Source organism: Colobus angolensis, unplaced genomic scaffold, assembly GCF_000951035.1.
Source record: "Colobus angolensis palliatus isolate OR3802 unplaced genomic scaffold, Cang.pa_1.0 Scaffold111, whole genome shotgun sequence".
In the NCBI taxonomy this organism is placed as follows: domain Eukaryota; kingdom Metazoa; phylum Chordata; class Mammalia; order Primates; family Cercopithecidae; genus Colobus; species Colobus angolensis.
This window is the reverse complement of record NW_012112142.1, coordinates 1,221,846-1,238,703: the sequence shown is the minus strand read 5'-3', so window position 1 is coordinate 1,238,703 and position 16,858 is coordinate 1,221,846. Positions and strand designations below refer to the sequence as shown.

Sequence of the window (16,858 nt, the reverse complement as noted above, 5' to 3'; positions counted from 1 at the left end):
AGGGTTTGGTGTGTCTGCAATGTTGTTGGTCGTGTATTTATATTTGGTTGCGGGCTCATCAAAGAATCCAAGGAAAATTCTAAAAAACAGGGTTGCAAAAGGGAAAAAAATGGCTGCAAAAACCTCAATATAACTGACAGGAAATAAAACTAAAGTCAGAGAGGTTCTAGGAGGCAGGAAGGGAGAGGGAAAGAAGAAGGCTGCTTCTGCAGCTTCTACCTGCCATGTTCGCCTGGCTGGTCCCCAGGGCTTGAAGGATCAGCTGCAGCTCCCTGACAGCTGCTGCCGCCTCTTCTCCACAAGACAAGTCGGGCTCCAGGACCACCTCCAGAAGGCCCACACCTACCAAAGAGGGCCAGAGTCAGCCTCACTGCAGTTCTCCAATTTCACCAATAGAAAAATTAGGCTTCAGTTTCAGGAAGATCTTGCCTTACTGATGGACTCTCAGAGTGGTTCTAGCCTCTCAATCATTTCTCTTCCCTTCCAGCATTTTTTTTTTTTTTTTTTTTTTTTACAGAGCCTTGCTCTGTCACCCAGGCTGGAGTGCAGTGGCATGATCATAGCTCACTGCAGCCCTAAACTTCTGGGCTCAAGTGATCCTCCCACCTCAGCTTCCTGAATAGCTGGGACTACAGGTGTATGGCATCACACCTGGCTGTTAATTTTTTGGTGAGTAGGCCTTGCTATGTTGCCCAGCCTGATCTCAAACTCTGTGTCAAGGGATCCTCCCACCTCAGCCTCCTGACTCGCTAGCATTACAGGTGTAGGCCCCTAGGCCCCACTTTTTAATTTTTAACTGTTTCACTTCTTTTAATGACTGCTTAAAATATCCAGCTGCTGGGTCTGTGACTAGGTGGATAAGTTTGTCTAACTTTAGGGTGAGTTACTAGCAAGCCTAATAATTGCAGTTCAAGCCATGTTCGCTAGTCAGCTGTGCCAATTCCAATGCTGATATTTTGGTCTCCATCTGTTAGGCTCCTGTGACTGCTTTCTCAATTTGTTTAAGAAAACTCTAACGATGAAAAGAGGGGCCTGCAATCCAAGAACTGAAGTAGGAAGGAGAAGTAATGAAAACACTCCAAGTCTACCTGCCCTGTTCAAATCAATGAGCGTCTGCGACCTCAGGTCGTCGTGGAGGCTTTTGCCACTGTCTTGCTCCAACTGGATCTGCTTGATCCTCACCGTCTTGGGGATCACCTGACTCTGCTTCTTCCCTGCACAGACGCTGTATGTCAAGCTCCCATTCACAGCAATTGGGAGCCTCCGCTGGGTAATCTGGTAGCCTGCCTGCACAAAAACATAGGGTACACACAGTCACTGGTCCACACATAAAATTCAATTTACTATCCCTTTTACAATGTCATACAAAGACAGGCCTACTTAAAGCAAAAACAGTAACAAGAAAAAAAAGGAAAAGGAGAAAAAAATTAGTCGCTGCATTGCAGCCATCATTGAACCTGGTCTCTTCTGCCCCTGCCATTACCCCTTCACCCTCCCCAAATCCTCCACTCCCGATAACAACACAATAAACGACATGAATTCAGCCCATCGCCCTCACTAAAGTGCTGTATTGGGGAATAACAATAATATCATTGTCAGGGACCCCTAAGAAAAGAATTTATTGTTTCCATCCAGCTCATTAGCCTAAACTCTGCATCTCATTACCAGGCTCCTGGCAAACCCTCCTTATTCGGAATGCTGGCTAAGCATTTTGCCATCTACTCTCCACACGGCCAACAGCAGTTGCTAGTGTGTGTTTAAGCTTGTTTTGTTTCTGCTTTTTAAAGGAATCAGTCATGGCAGCTGCCCTCCCTGACCCAACTTCCCCAGCTCCTCCAGCCAGAAAACGCTGTGCCACTCCCCCTCCGTTAACGGAAGGCACATGGTACTAAAGCACTGATGCATCCTGCGAGGATCCCTCACCTGCTTCGAAGTGGAAAGGAAGAATTACTTTCAAATGCACAGAGGCACCAACACGCACTAAAGAGATAGCAGGTCAATGAGGAGAATTGGAGAAGAACAGAGAATAAGAGCAAAGGCATCTGTGGCATTTTCTAGGTCCCAGGCGCTGCTCTCACTGTGTTCCACTCAGTTAATCCCACAACCCTAGGAAGGAGGAACAAGGCACGGAGGGATCAGGACCTTGCCCACAGTCACATACAGAGCTAGTGAGCATCAGTGTCAACGTCTGAATTCAGGTGGTCAGGCTTCAAAACCCATGTCTTTCACCACTTGGCCAGCCAGCAGTTTAAGAACTTGAACTGCATCAGAAATACTACTGTGCTTGTCAAAAGACAGACTGCTTGGCCCGACCGCAAAGGTTTCCAATTCAGTAGGTCGAGGGTGGGGCCTGAAGATTTCTATTTCTTACTGGTTCCCGGGAGATACTGATGTTAGTGCCCTGGGGACCACACTTGGAGAATCCTGCAAAAGGCTAACCCGTTTTCTATGCTGAAACGAGAAGTCTCAATTCATAGAACTAAGCTCTGGGTAGGGTTGTTGGATAAAATATAAGATACCCAGTTAAATCTGAATTTCAGATAAACAACAAATGCTTTATTATATGAGTATGTCCCATGAAACTCTAGATTATTTGAACTATCTGGGCCAGAAAGACCAGAAAGCCACAGATGACCAAAACATCTCATTTTAGTCATATTATTACTAAATCTCCCACCTCAGCCAAACTGTCACTCTTAAAAGATAAAGAAAGACGGTTTAATTCTTTCTGCCCTACCAAACAGTAGACTTGCTGAGAGGCTGGAGGCCAGAGGGGAAAAGCAGCAGCCCCTGGAGAACGCAATCTTACTTGCATTTTTTATTTAATTCTGCTCATGCCCTCACCCACTAAAAAACAGCTCCCCGCAATCTTCAGTTCAAGGAGAATGAGGTAAAGTAACATCATCACTGTTGTTTTTCTGAATCAGACCAAATGAAACATTATTTTGGGAAACTCATTCAACATTTCAGTTTTGTTCCAGTTCGATGGTATGAAAAATTGGCTCTCACTCACATGGTGTGGCTTAAAAAAAAAAACTTTTTAATTTTCAGAAAAAAGCGGGTCAATATGGAGTTTACTGCTCAGCCAATTACTGTTCTTGGTCCAGGTTTCTGGTTCATGTTTCCGCTTACTATTGTCCACTTACTTGCTCCTTGTGAGATGACAGAAATGTCTCCAAAGGAGACAGCCCTATTATTGGGAACTTCAACTTAAAAGCGAGACGCCCTCGCTCTGCCGACAGAGCTACAGTATGCATTTAGTGTTGCATCAGCCAGAGGCTTAGCTTTTGTACTAACAGGCAATTAGCACCAAATACCACGGCCAGGCTGAGCCTGTGAACACTGGCTTCTACTCCCTGTGCAATTATGAGCGAGCCACCAGAAGCATGAGGTAAGCAAGAAGTCAGCAATCAGGACAACTGCATCCAATCTAGTAAACATCAGGGGCACCTGCCTGCATCAGGGCTGGGCAGAACTTCCCGCTGGGATGGACACAGTGCTGGCTGAAAACATGAGAGGCACAGCCCCTTTCCCTTGCTCCGACCCCCTACAGCAGGGCTGGCCCTGCTCTGAGAATTTGCAGTGGGGTGGATCACAAAGTGTACTTACAGGGAGGTCTGCATAGAAATAGTGCTTCCTGTCAAACAAGGACTTCTTGTTTATGTGGCAGTTCAGAGCCAGGCCTGTCATCACCGCCGCTTCTACACACCTCCTGTTGAGAACCTATGGGAACACAACACACAGCTCCTCTCAGAACCACAGGCTGAACAAATGCTTCTCCCACACACTGACATCGTCGCTGAATATGCAACTTGGCCCTTCAACAGGCATTATCTCTGGTTCTCTGGGTGAGCAGCTCCAGTTCACAAGCCGACTGTTTGCCTGGGAATCAGGGAAATGATATAAAGAAGAAAATGCACGCAGCGGTGGGCCCCACTAGGCACTTAATGAACTGCCACATCGGGAACCCTCTCCCCCAGTGCCCGGCATCAAAGCTACAGGAAGAGTCCCAGAAAAGCTTAGCGGAGCAGTTACTACATAGAATAAATCTAATCTCACTCCCTCTACAAACAGAATAAGGGGCCGGTCAGAACACACGAGAGGCAATGATTCCTGAGAGGAGTCCTGATGAAGGGTGGCTTCACTCTGACAGAAAAAGAATGAACTTCTGAAAACGACAGGGCCGTAGCCATCTTCTCAAGGGCTAGGAAATGTGGCATAGCTATTGCCTGGCTTTCTGTCCGTGCCAGGCCAACTCCCTAAAAGTGGAACACCAACGGAGGGCCCGTCCCACACACCGGATGACTCCGTGCTGCTGGTCTCTCTGGGGGCACCCGGCGCCCCAGTTCCCTCTGGGTCCCACCCTGCCCCACTTACAGGAGTGAATGACCAAGAAATGGCTGGCACACTTCCCAGCACCAAAGAATGTGAGCAGCCTTTAAGAACACTGGGGGTCTGGAACTAGACAGACAACGAGAGATAATGTAGCCAATGAGAAAGAGCATTAAGTTCTCGAGTCAGGTTTGAATCCCACTTCTGCTGTGACTAGGAGCCTCAGCTTCCTTGTGTTTAAAATTGGGATTTAAGATCTATTTTGCAGAACGGATAAAGTGATAGCTGGAACACCTCCCCTAAGGTAGAGATTCAATAAATATTTCATTTCCCCACTCTACTTTGGGAAAATTTTGGAGGACGTCATGTTTGCAGATGAAATATATTTCTATTTTTATTAGGATATTTATGATGTTCTTTAGTATTAATATGCTATTATTGATATAGATAGGGCTTTCTAGTTGAGCATTTCCACATCCACCATTTCATTTCAGCCTCACAGCACCCCTGTAAAATAAGGAATCTGTATTATTCTAATATTTCAGATTAAAAAAACAAAACTAAGACACAAAGAGTCTAAAACATTTGCCCAAATTCACAGAACTGGCAAGTGGTAAAGCGCCTGTAGTCCCAGTTACTTGGGAGGCTGAGGCAGGAGAATCACTTGAACCCAGAAGGTGGAGATTGCAGTGAGCCGAGATCTTGCCACTGCACTTCAGCCTGGGCGACACAGCGAGACTCCATCTCAAAAAAAAAAAAGAAAACCCAAACAAATCTCCCTCCTAGTGACAACATCACACCCTTATTTTTTAGGACTCAGGTTATAAGATGGAGCCATTTCACAGTTTCTATTTGGAGTTCTTCATTCTATGCCTAATAATGTCAGCTCCGCAGCAATAAAGGTTTTCAAGAAAAGATGTGTGGGGAACAGGAGGCTCTAATTATTGATGTTTTCACTTGCCTAATGTTTGGCATTTTACTGAGCGGTTGTTACTGGAGATACAAATATAGCTGGGTGGAAAATCCTGCCGAATCCAAGCCTGATGATTCGGGTCCAGGCACACAGAACGTGAAACTGGAGTCCCAACCCTGGGCTTTGCTCTTCCTGGGGCCAGAATGCAGCCAGCCATGGCTGGCTCATAAACTGCCTGACTCCTGGTCTGTACCAGTTTTGCCTCATCATTCCCTCTGCTTTCCTAACCACTGCTTTTGCTCTCATTTCAAGCCACTTTGCCCCTCGGACCAAGCGCTTCCTCCTTCTCGGCATGAAGAGAACTCAGATTATTTTGTTTGTTTATTTTCGAGCATGCACCATAGCCTCCCCGTGGATGAAGAGTTGAGGACCATCACAGACTCTCTGTGTCCGTGTGCACACAAGTACACAGGCACTTCATAAACCACCACTTTCCAGAGAAGAAGGCAGTAAAACACACAAACACTACAGTGATACTGAGAATATGCTTTAATCTTTTTTTGATGATTTAGAAGCCATGAAGTACTTCAAGGTCAGAATTACAAGCATCAATCATCACACACTACAGCTGCACCGAGGGCCTAGTAAACAGAGAGTGCCAGTTAAAAGAATGCAAAGAAAAAAAGGAATTTCCTAGGATCTTAGTCAAGCTGCTTGTGACAGATGGAGGTCCAGGTCAGCATGTTCTGAGGATAGGATACAGAATGGGAAAATTCAACGTGGGCTGTCTTCGCTCCAAAAAAAAAATTCTTAAATGTCTATAAAGCACTAAACTTTAGGGATACAGAGATAAATAGGACTCTGTCTCTGCCCTCAATGAATCCGCAGTGGTGACATGAACCTGCCAGCGTCTGCAAACCCTTTTCAAGTTTGTCTTTCATACTAGGGTGATCCTGCTAAAATTGTGAATCTGTGGCATTCTGTTACCTGAAGTCCCTCGATGGCCCCTGATGTTCCCATGACAAAGGCCAAGCTCTTACATGATCAAGCTCCTGCCTACATCTTCAATTTCATCTCCTACCACATCTCCCCACAGCACCTCTGGTGTAGTTCTCCTGTGCAAACTGTGTGGATCTTCAGATTCTCCCCATTCTTATTCCCTTCAAAATCCTAGTGTGATGTCACCACCTCTGTGAAGCCTTCCTTGTTGTCTTTTCTGTGTACCTCTTCTGACCTTCTACACACTCCCATTGGGGCCTCTATCACAGTGGACTGAATTTGTTCACATATATTTCCACACAATTGCAAATTTCATGAGGATGGGAATTGTCTGTCCACCCTTATATCCCTGGAGCCTAATACAGAACCTGAAAAATTGTGGTGCTTGATTAATGTGTGTTGAACTCAAAGGAGGAGGGAGGGGATGAGTATCAGTGGAAGGTTTCAGAGAGGCAGTGATGCCCCAGTCTCCTCTAAGGTGTCATTTGCCACATGCTGGCCTGCAGACTTGTTTCTGGAAGTGCCCTGAAGTGACAACTGATTGTGTGTGATATGATCAAGATGTAACTTAAAAACCAAAAAGACTTAACTTGGCTTGAAGAAAGTACGTTCCAGAATTTCTTTGTAATTAAATGACTACAAAGGATCTCAGGGTTAGCCATAGCAGCTCTTGTTTGGAAAGAAGGCAAGCAATCTTTAGTACTCACATAGCACACCTTTCTCAGCTGAGCCTTCAGAGGCTTCTTTTTGGCTTCACGAAGGGTCAGCAGCAAGTATTTATTGTGTCAAGAGGTATGCCGCACATCACACACACATGCCATTGAATCCTCTCATTCCTAGGGTAGATACTATTATGATCCTCATCTGACAGTGATGGGAAGCATAGAGATGACATAGTTTGGCCAGGGTGACACAAGAAAGTGGCAGAGCCAGGAAGTCAGACCCCAGAACCCAGGCTTTCAAACACTATATTCAATCTGAAATCTTACAAGAAAGAAGCATGTTAGTTTTAGCTATCAAGACTACTAACACCAGGCCATAACTCCAGAGCAGCACCTCAACCCAAATCCCACTGAACATCATTTAAGGCAGATGCCATTTCTAATGTGCTTCTCCTTGCCAGTTTCTCCCTCTTTAGATTTGCTTCCAGATGTTGAACTCCCACAGGGCAAGCATTGTATTCTCTTAATGAAAGAACTGAGTGTTCTTTCAGTGCAGTCTTTGACATGTGGAGGGCTTGGTGACGGGTGAGCCTACATGTTTTCTCAACGAGCAGAGGATGTTCTATTGCTAGACTTCAGAAACCCTTAGACACAGGTACCCATACAATGATTTATCAAATAAGAGGCTAATTCTTCTATTTAATCAGAAGATGAGAAAGCTGTGATGGGTAGAGGTAGGAGATGAGATAAATACATAGTGGGTGGCCAACAAATTGTATGACTAGTAGAGAGAGATAAGGCACATTATGGCCAGGAAAAAGATCTTGGGTTGGTGGGTGGTGGGAATAGCAAATGCTTTTTAATAAAGAATTGCTTGTTTGGCTTATTGTAAGACCTGAATAGTGCTGCAACCATAACTTGTTTGAAACCTAAGATACATCCAGCTCATAAGCAACGTAAACAACTCAGTTTGCATGAGACCTCTAAGAGGACACGGTGACCCCAATTTGAGAAACAGGCTTCTAGTTTTAACATTTATTTAGCTAAACCAGACAAACATTCCCTGATCTCTGAGACCATGATTTAACAACTCCTAACACTTTCAAACAAATCACCAAGTTCTACACATTCTACTTTCTTAACATACCATGCCTTCAGTTTTAATTCAGGTCTTTGTTTAAACACCACCCACTCCCACCAGGACTTCTGCCACTCACCACCTGGCCAGGAGGCTTCTCTGCCTCCATTTTCAGCCCTCTAGTCTCTCTTCCACATCTCTCCTAGGGTGACTTTTTTGAAGGATAAATCCGTTCATGTAATTCCTCTGCTTAAAATCCTTTTCACTGCTTCCCAGTTCTAACAGGATAAAGTCCAATTGCCTGGCAGAGGCTTCAGTGCCCTTGGTGGTCTACCCCGACCACCTCTCTAGCTTCCTCTTCCTCCAGTCCCCCTGACCACCATGTTCCTGCAGCCAAACATGAAACATGCTTTCATACAAACTGCTGCTTCCACCATGTTCCTGCAGCCAAACATAAGACACACGTTCATACAAACTGCTGCTTCCACTATGTTCCCGCAGCCAAACATGAGACACGCTTTCATACAAACTGCTGCTTCTGCTGGGAATGCCCTTCTTCTGCATCTGCTTCAGCAAGATCTTAGCATCTGGCAAGACTTTCAGATGTCACCTCTTTTGTGACATCTTTCCCACCACTACTACAGTCGAGGTCTTTCTTCCATTTAGCTCCCCTGGCACTTGGGGAACACACTGTTTCCCCAAACAGACTGAGTTCCCCGAGGGCAATCAGGTCATTTTGTCTTATTCTTCTTTGCCCCATCACCTAAATTTAATACCAAGCTGATTAAATGAGATAATGAATAAGTTAACATTTCCTCTATCAACATCTAAAAGACTAAAAGCTATGACATAAAAGCAAAGTGTTCTACAAAATATATGAATCAGGAAAAGGAAACCACTCTTTTAACACAGAGACTTTATTACACACGAGAGAGCAGCTGAAACGTCAAAGAGGGCACACTTGGGCAAATTAAGAGATTCTCAACAGCAGGAGCCCACTCCCATCCCAGGGTGTGGAGCCATCAGAGGATGCTGGAAACACACTAGAAGCTGGAGCCATGGGTAAGACCCACTCTCTATCAGAGATGTTGCTGGAGGCAGAGAGCGAAGGCAAAATACCCTCTTGCTCCTTTCCTCCTATGTCTAGTCTTATCAGAGCCTCCTGCTGGCCTAACCCAGCCAGAAGCCAGCCAAGCTGGGGCTCTAGGATCTATAGCCTGCAGGAGCAGCCTCCCTGCCATTCAGAGTGGAGCAGAGAAGTGGTGTAGCACAGAGCTGAGAACACACAGGCCATAACTACCACAGCAAATACATACAGTTCTATGTTCATTTCTGTCCTTTTTTCTTTTGATAAATAAACAGCTATTCAATAAAACAATGCCACTCTCTAGTCTGTCCAGTCAACTTAAAACTGAAAATTTTGTGGATACCCTTTTCACATGCGTGGAGCAAAGAATTATGAAATCTAACTAATTTATAAGGAACATTTGTGATAACTCATCTGGATTGAACTGAACTGTAAATCTACATTACATACCAGGAAAGGGTTTGCTAAGCAAATTAACAGAATAAAGAAGATTATATAACTTACTTAAGTCCATAAAATATTCTCTAGAATTTTGGTGCTTTTATGTGAAATTCCACTAATTACAAATAAATCTATTCACGAAAGCCAGTCTCTAGGATCCATACTGAGAAATATCTTGTTATGTACTTCAAAGGAATAAAATTGAATGTCTTTCAAAATAGTCCACAATTCACACCATTTCTCTCCCCTTCCTACTTTGCCGTCAATTGGTGAGCCCATGATGCTGTAACACCCAAAGTTAGTCCAATAAGTATCAGTACATCCTTAAAAAATTGAGGCGACATGGCAAGACTAGAGTCTTTACTGAAAATCCAGCTGGCAATTCCTATCAGGCATTAAAACAAAGAGTAGAAGGTGATGTTTTCCAAAAAGCCCACATGGCAATTACTCTGTGAAACTGATGCTATACATGACAAATATGATAATTAGGATATAGCATGGTAAATGCTTTAATTTATGGAGAGAAAGCAATTAAGATTTATTAAGTTAAAAGAAGGTAGTAAAACAGGCCTTTATCTTACTGCTAACCATAAATTTGTCTCAAAGCATGAACTCCCTCTGATTCGTATTCAAAGCAAAAGTTACCACACGGATAAATTTTCATTACAGTTGAGAATATTGCTCCCCAGTTTCCGCACCCCTACACCGCTTCTTACCACTGAGCCCTTTTATCATCACCCAAAACAAATACAAAACCTCTTGTGCTATAATAATTAAGCTTGCTGAAGCTGGTCAGTTAATTTTTTGAAGTGGAAATTTACCATCCAAAGGTACTCCTTTTATGCAGATATTAAGTATTTATATTAACAGAACCACATAAATATATACGTTCTTTATCCTTAAACACAGGCATTGCCTAGGGACGAGGAGAATGTGAAGGCTACATTTCCTCTTTTGTTTAAATCTCTCTTTCCTGAAGGGGAAAGAAAATCAAAGAGCCATTGCACAGGAAGCAACTCTGAGTCCAAAGAAGAGAAGTGTAGTCTGGCAGGCTCAGCTGTCCTCAGCTCCCAGTTTTCTCTCTATTCTGAGCTCTCTTATACTAATTCCATTCCCCAGGGGCAGTCAGGAGCAAGGGGAGGAAATTTTCATTGGTCCAGAGTGTCAAAAGCCCCATTTTTCTCATCTGGGACTTCATCCTCTTCCTGCCTTTGCCTACCTAGCAAGCTCAGGAGGCCACGGTCACTATGAGACAGGCACTTGATGCCAGCATGGCTTTTGGCACTGGGGCTATTTCTGCTTTCTTTTCTTCTTTTTGAGACAAGGTCTTACTCTGTCATCCAGGTTGGAGTACAGTGGCCCGATCATAGCTCAAGGCGGCCTAGATCTTCCAGGCTCAGGGGATACTCTCACTTTTGCCTTCTGAATAGCTGGGACCACAGGTGTGAGCCACCACGCTTGGTTAATTTTTTAATTTATATTTTGAAGAGATGAGGTCTTGCTATGTTACCCAGGCTGCTCTTGAACTCCTGGGCTCAAGCGATGTGCCTGCCTCAGCCTCCCAAAGTGCTGAGATTTCAGGCTTGAGCCACCATGCCTGGCCCTCTATTGCTTTTCCATGGACCATTGGAATACTAAGATTTGAGATTTACCTCTGGGATCTTAAAAAAAGGAGAGAAAAGTCTTTGGCCTACATCAGTCCTAGGTCCACACCTAACCTGGATGGAAAAGAGCTCTGCCATGATACAGTTTGGTTTGCTTGGATTTCACTTTGGGATTGGAGGCCAATGGCCCAACTACTACAGCGTACATTTGTGAAGTCTCATACTTGGCCATTTAGCCATGTTAGATAGGGAGGTTACAGTGGTTGGCGGCCAGTAAAAGACAAGACGGGGTGTGTGGGTTAACTGGTCTCTATTTCTTATTCCCACAACATTCTCAACAGTTACTAATCTGGCATTACTCACTGGTGATTAACGTGATATCTGAGAAGACTTATACTAATTGATGAACTAGGGCAAAACCAGTATCTCAGTCCTCACACTAACCATGTTATCTCGTACAAATTACCTTACCTCTCTAGGCCTCACTTTCCTTATCTGTTTAGGGAAGAACAGTTACTTGGCAGGATTGACCTACGAATTAAATAAAATAAATTTTCACACAGCAGACACTTAGTAATACTAGTTTCAGAATGAAAGTGTTATTAAATGCAAAATGCCTACCTTAATTGAATCTTTCATATGTAAACTTTTCCAGGAGGCATGGGAATTTGATGAGAAAAGGGCTAAACAGCTCCACAGATCCATTAGTCTGGATTTATAATCCAAAATAAAGCACAACAGATGTTGAAATTATATATTATGTCAACATAATATTTCCCCCTTAAATGATAACCAACACCTTTTGTGATAATTACTTGTGTTATCTCCAGTGGAACAGACTATATTTCTTAATGTCTCAGGGAGCTTATATGACTTCATTTTCTCCGTTTTATAACGAAGCAAAAATTTCCTGGATAACCTTGTATGCTTTCGCATGACCAAAAAAAGCTCCCATGTGCACTAAAAGAAACGAGCTTCTAACAGGCTGAAGTTACAAACCAGTTAACTGAGCCAATTTTTACTCACATCTCACTCTTGCCTGCCACACATCTGTAAGTTCCTGTCTTCTAAGCTAGTAGCTACTTTTGAAATTCAATGAGAATTGATGAAGAAGAGCTGTGTAAAGGACATGGGAATCAAGTAAAAACAGAAAACCAAACAAACAATCAAAAATATTGCTCTTTTTGAATACAACTTTAGGATATGGCCAGGATCTTTAATGAAGAAAGATTTCTCTTACTTCAACTCTTAATATTTGTCTTTCTCTTGTCTATAATTTTTTTTTAAAAGTATATTAATATTTAAAAAGCTAAAACACAAACTCATTCATTTTAGATTTGCCCCACACTGAAACTGCCAAGTCTTTTCTGACGTGTCCTAACATTTACTCATCAGACTCGACACCTGGAGAGATCTGATGCAACGACAAACTATTTCACATCACTGAAACCTCAAGAGGAATCAGTGATAGTAACAAGAAACATTAATTTCATGACTGAAAAGCTCTAATGATCAGAATGAGATTTACTTTCTTCTTTATATATATGATTAGTATTAAGTTGAAAGATTTGACTATCGCTAAGAAACAAAATAACTGACTTGAACCAACCAAACTCTAAGGAAGAAATGCAGCTAAGTATTCACTATTGATACGAATACAGAATCAGGAATGAACGAGGCCTATGAATATCAGAAACAAATTCCTAGAGACATCTGCCATTCGGTCAAAAGTGCACCTGCTATATATTCGCCAGCCTCACAAATGTTCTGAGAAGTGAGTCTTTGGAAGAGTCTATCAGGACAGAGACTTTTAGGGACAAAAAGCTACCTTTAATTTCATGCATCCAACAGGAATGAATATAGCATCTTCTTAGAGGCTTCTTGGTAAGTCAGAAAATCATGGAAGTTCATAAGAGAAAGAAAGAAAAAAACTCTAAATTTTCATAAGGCAAACTTCCTATTTCCTTAATTATGTTTGCTTTAGGAGTAGAAAGTAAGATAAAATAACTGGCCTGGACATTTCAAAACTGTCAATGTCATGAAGAAAGGAAAGAAGGAAGAGAGAGAAAGAGGAAAGGAAAAGAAACAAAAAGAAAAAGGACTAAAGAGACATGACAACTAAATGCAACGGGTGCTCTTTGACTGGATCTTTTATTGGGGGAAAAATAAAGGACAATACTGAGACAACTGTGCAAACCTGACTATGAACTATGTTTTAAATAACAGTATTCCATCAACGTTAGCTTTCCTGACTGTGATAATCATACTGCAATCACAGAAGCGAACATTTTTATTCTTAGGAGATAGATGCTAAGATATTTAGAGAGGAAGTGCCATGATGTCTGCAACTTATTCTTAAATGGCTCATCCAAAGGAGGAAAAAAAAAATTTTAGGTGCAGGATGGATTTCTTTGTGCTATTCTTTCAACCTTTCTGTAATTTTTAATTTTTTCAAAATAAAAAATGTTGAAGAGAGTGGAAGGGTTAGGTAATTCTATCTAGGTGAGATGATACAAGCCTCCCATGCAAAACTCAAGGAATCTATTAACTATGAAGAAAAGAAGGAGAGACCCTAAAGGAGGCAGGAGCTATTGAAACTGATGCTGGTTGGATCACGGCAGATGGGAGGTAGGACTAGATTGCAGCTCCAGGCAGAGCAGCATGCGGAGGCTTGCACTGTGAATTTTACCTCCAGATCGACTGCAAGAGCAGGCCAGCAATCCTGAGAAGAGCCACAGATCTTCACAGACTGCTCCTACAGGATCCGGGAGACATCCCAAATACTCTGGGAGGTAGAAAGCCTAGGGTAAGTTTTCAAGCCTGACTGGCCCTCTGCCTGGAAACAGACTCGGGGTGTGTTGGGAGTGAGACCCTTTGGTTTGTGTGGGACCTGGGTGAAGCCTGAGACTGCTGGCTTTCCCCTACTTCCATGACAACCTGCATGACTCAGCAGAGGCAGCCATAAATCCTCCTAGGTACACAACTCCAGTAACCTGGGAATCTCATCCCCATCCCCTACAGCAGCGGCAGCAAGACCCGCCCAAGGAGAGTCTGAGCTCAGACACGCCTAGTCCTGCCCCCACCTGATGGTCCTTCCCTACCCACCCTGGTAGTGGAAGACAAGGGACATATAACCTTGGGAGTTCTACGGTCCCACCCACCACTGGTGTGTCTCCACACTACTACAGCTGAGGCTCTCTGGAAAGCGCCACCTCCTGACAGGAGGCCAACCAGCACAAAAATAGAGCACTGAACCACCAAAGCTAAGGACCCCCACGGTGTACACTGCACCCTCTGCCACTTTCACCAGAACAGGCGCTGGTATCCACAGCTGAGAAACCCATGGATGGTTCACATCACAGGACTCTGTGTAGACAACCTCCAGTGCCAGCCCGGAGCCAGGAAGACTCACTGGGTGGCTAGACCCAGAAGACAGACAACAGTCACTGCAGTTCAGCTCAAAGGAAGCCACATCCACAGGAAAAGGGAGACAGTATTACATCAAGGGAACACCCCGTGGGACAAGAAGATCTGAACAAGAGCCTTCAGCCCTGGACCTTGCCTGTGACAGAGCCTACCCAATGAGAAGGAACCAGAAAACCAATGCTGGTAATATGACAAAACAAGGCTTTTCAACACCCCAAAAATCACACTAGTTTACCAGCAGTGAACCCAAATCAAGAAGAAATCCCTGATTTACCTGAAAAAGAATTCAGGAGGTCAGCTATTAAGCTAATCAGGGAGGGACCAGAGAAAGGCGAAGCCCAATGCAAGGGAATCCAAAATATGATACAAGAAGTGAATGGAAAAATATTCAAGGAAATAGATAGCTTAAAGAAAAAACAATAAAGAATTCAGGAAACTTTGGACACACTTTTAGAATTGAATGACAATAATAATACAACCTATCAAAACCTCTGGGATACAGCTAAGATGGTGCTAGGAGGAAAGGTCACAGCCCTAAACACCTACATCAAAAAGTCCGAAAAAGCACAAACAGACAATCTAAGGTCACACCTCAAGAAACTAGAGAAATAAGAACAAACCAAACCCTAACCCAGCAGAAGAAAAATAACCAAGATCAGAGCAGAACTAAATGTAATTGAAACAAATAAAAAAATACAAAAGACAAATGAAACAAAAAGCTGGTTCTTTGAAAAGATAAATAACATTGATAGACCATTAGCAAGATTAACCAAGAAAAAAAGAGAGAAAATCCAAATAACCTCACTGAGAAACGAAACAGGAGATATTACAACTGACACCACTGACATACAAAGATCATTCAAGGCTACTAAGAACACCTTTAGGCACATAAACTAGAAAACCTAGAAGAGATGAATAGATTCCTGGAAAAATACAACTCTCCTAACTTAAATCAGGAAGAATTAGATACCCGGAACAGACCAATAACAAGCAGCGAGATTGAAACGGTAATTTAAAAATTGCCAACCAAAAAACGTCCATCCAGGACCAGAGGATTCACTGAAGAATTCTACCAGACATTCAAAGAATTGGTATCAATCCTTTTGTCACTATTCCACAAGATAAAGAAGGAACCCTCCCTAATTCATTCTATGAAGCCAGCATCACCCTAATACCAAAACCAGGAAAGGACACAACCAAAAAAGAAGATACCCCTGATAAACGACAGATGCTAAAAAGCTTACAAAATACTAGCTATCTGAATCCAACAACATATCAAAAAGATAATCCATCATCATCAAGCGGGTTTCATACCAGGGATGCAGGGATGGTTTAACATACACAAGTCAATAAATGTGATACACCACATAAACAGAATCAAAAACAAAAATGACATGATCATCTCAATAGATCCAGAAAGAGCATTCGACAAAATCCAGCAACACTTTATAATTAAACCCTCAGCAAAACTGGCATATAAGGGACATAACTTAATGTAATAAAAGCCATCTATGACAAACCCACAGCCAACATAATACTGAATGGGGAAAAGCTGAAAGCATTCCCTCTGAGAACTGGAATAAGACAAGGATGCCCACTCTCACCACTCCTCTTCAATATAGTACTGGACGTCCAAGCCAGAGCAATCAGACAAGAGAAAGAAATAAAGGGCATCAAACTGTCCCTGTATGCTGACGATGTGATCATTTACCTTGAAAACCCTAAAGACTCCTCCAGAAAGCTCCTAGAACTGATGAAAGAATTCAGCAAAGTTTCCAGATACAAATCACAATGTACACAATCAGTAGCTCTTCTATATACCAACAGTGATCAAGTGGAGAATCAAATCAAGAACTCAACCCCTTTTAAAACAGCTGCTAAAAAAATAAAATACTTAGGAATACACCTAACAAAGGAGTTGAAGGACCTCTACAAGGAAAACTACAAAACACTGCTGAAAGAAATCACAAATGACACAAACAAATAGAAACACATCCCATGCTCATGGATGGGTAGAATCAATATTGTGAAAATGACCACAGTGCCAAAAGCAATCTACAAATTCAACACATCCCCATCAAAATACCACCATCATTCTTCACAGAATTAGAAAAATTCATATGGAACCAAAAAAGAGCCCACATAAGCAAGACTAAGCAGAAGGAACAAATCTGGAGGTACCACACTACCTGATTTCAAACTATACTATAAGCCAATAGTCACCAAAACAGCAGGGTACTAATATAAAAATAGGCATAGACTAATGGAACAGAATAGAGAACCCAGAAATAAACCCTAATACTTTTTTTTTTTTTT

At 42.7% G+C, this 16,858-nt stretch overlaps 1 protein-coding gene across 1 annotated transcript in view; it reads right to left on the bottom strand.

Annotated features, from left to right (window-relative positions):
• The window catches only part of GATB (glutamyl-tRNA(Gln) amidotransferase, subunit B), a 94,368-nt gene that overhangs the window by 44,353 nt on the left and 33,157 nt on the right, over window positions 1-16,858 (bottom strand). Inside the window, exons 3-5 of the mRNA XM_011956469.1 lie at window positions 3,610-3,723; window positions 1,089-1,287; window positions 220-342 (exon numbers count right to left, since the gene is read on the bottom strand). Of these exons, the coding sequence (XP_011811859.1) occupies window positions 220-342; window positions 1,089-1,287; window positions 3,610-3,723 (436 nt within the window). The remainder of the gene's footprint in view (window positions 1-219; window positions 343-1,088; window positions 1,288-3,609; window positions 3,724-16,858) is intronic.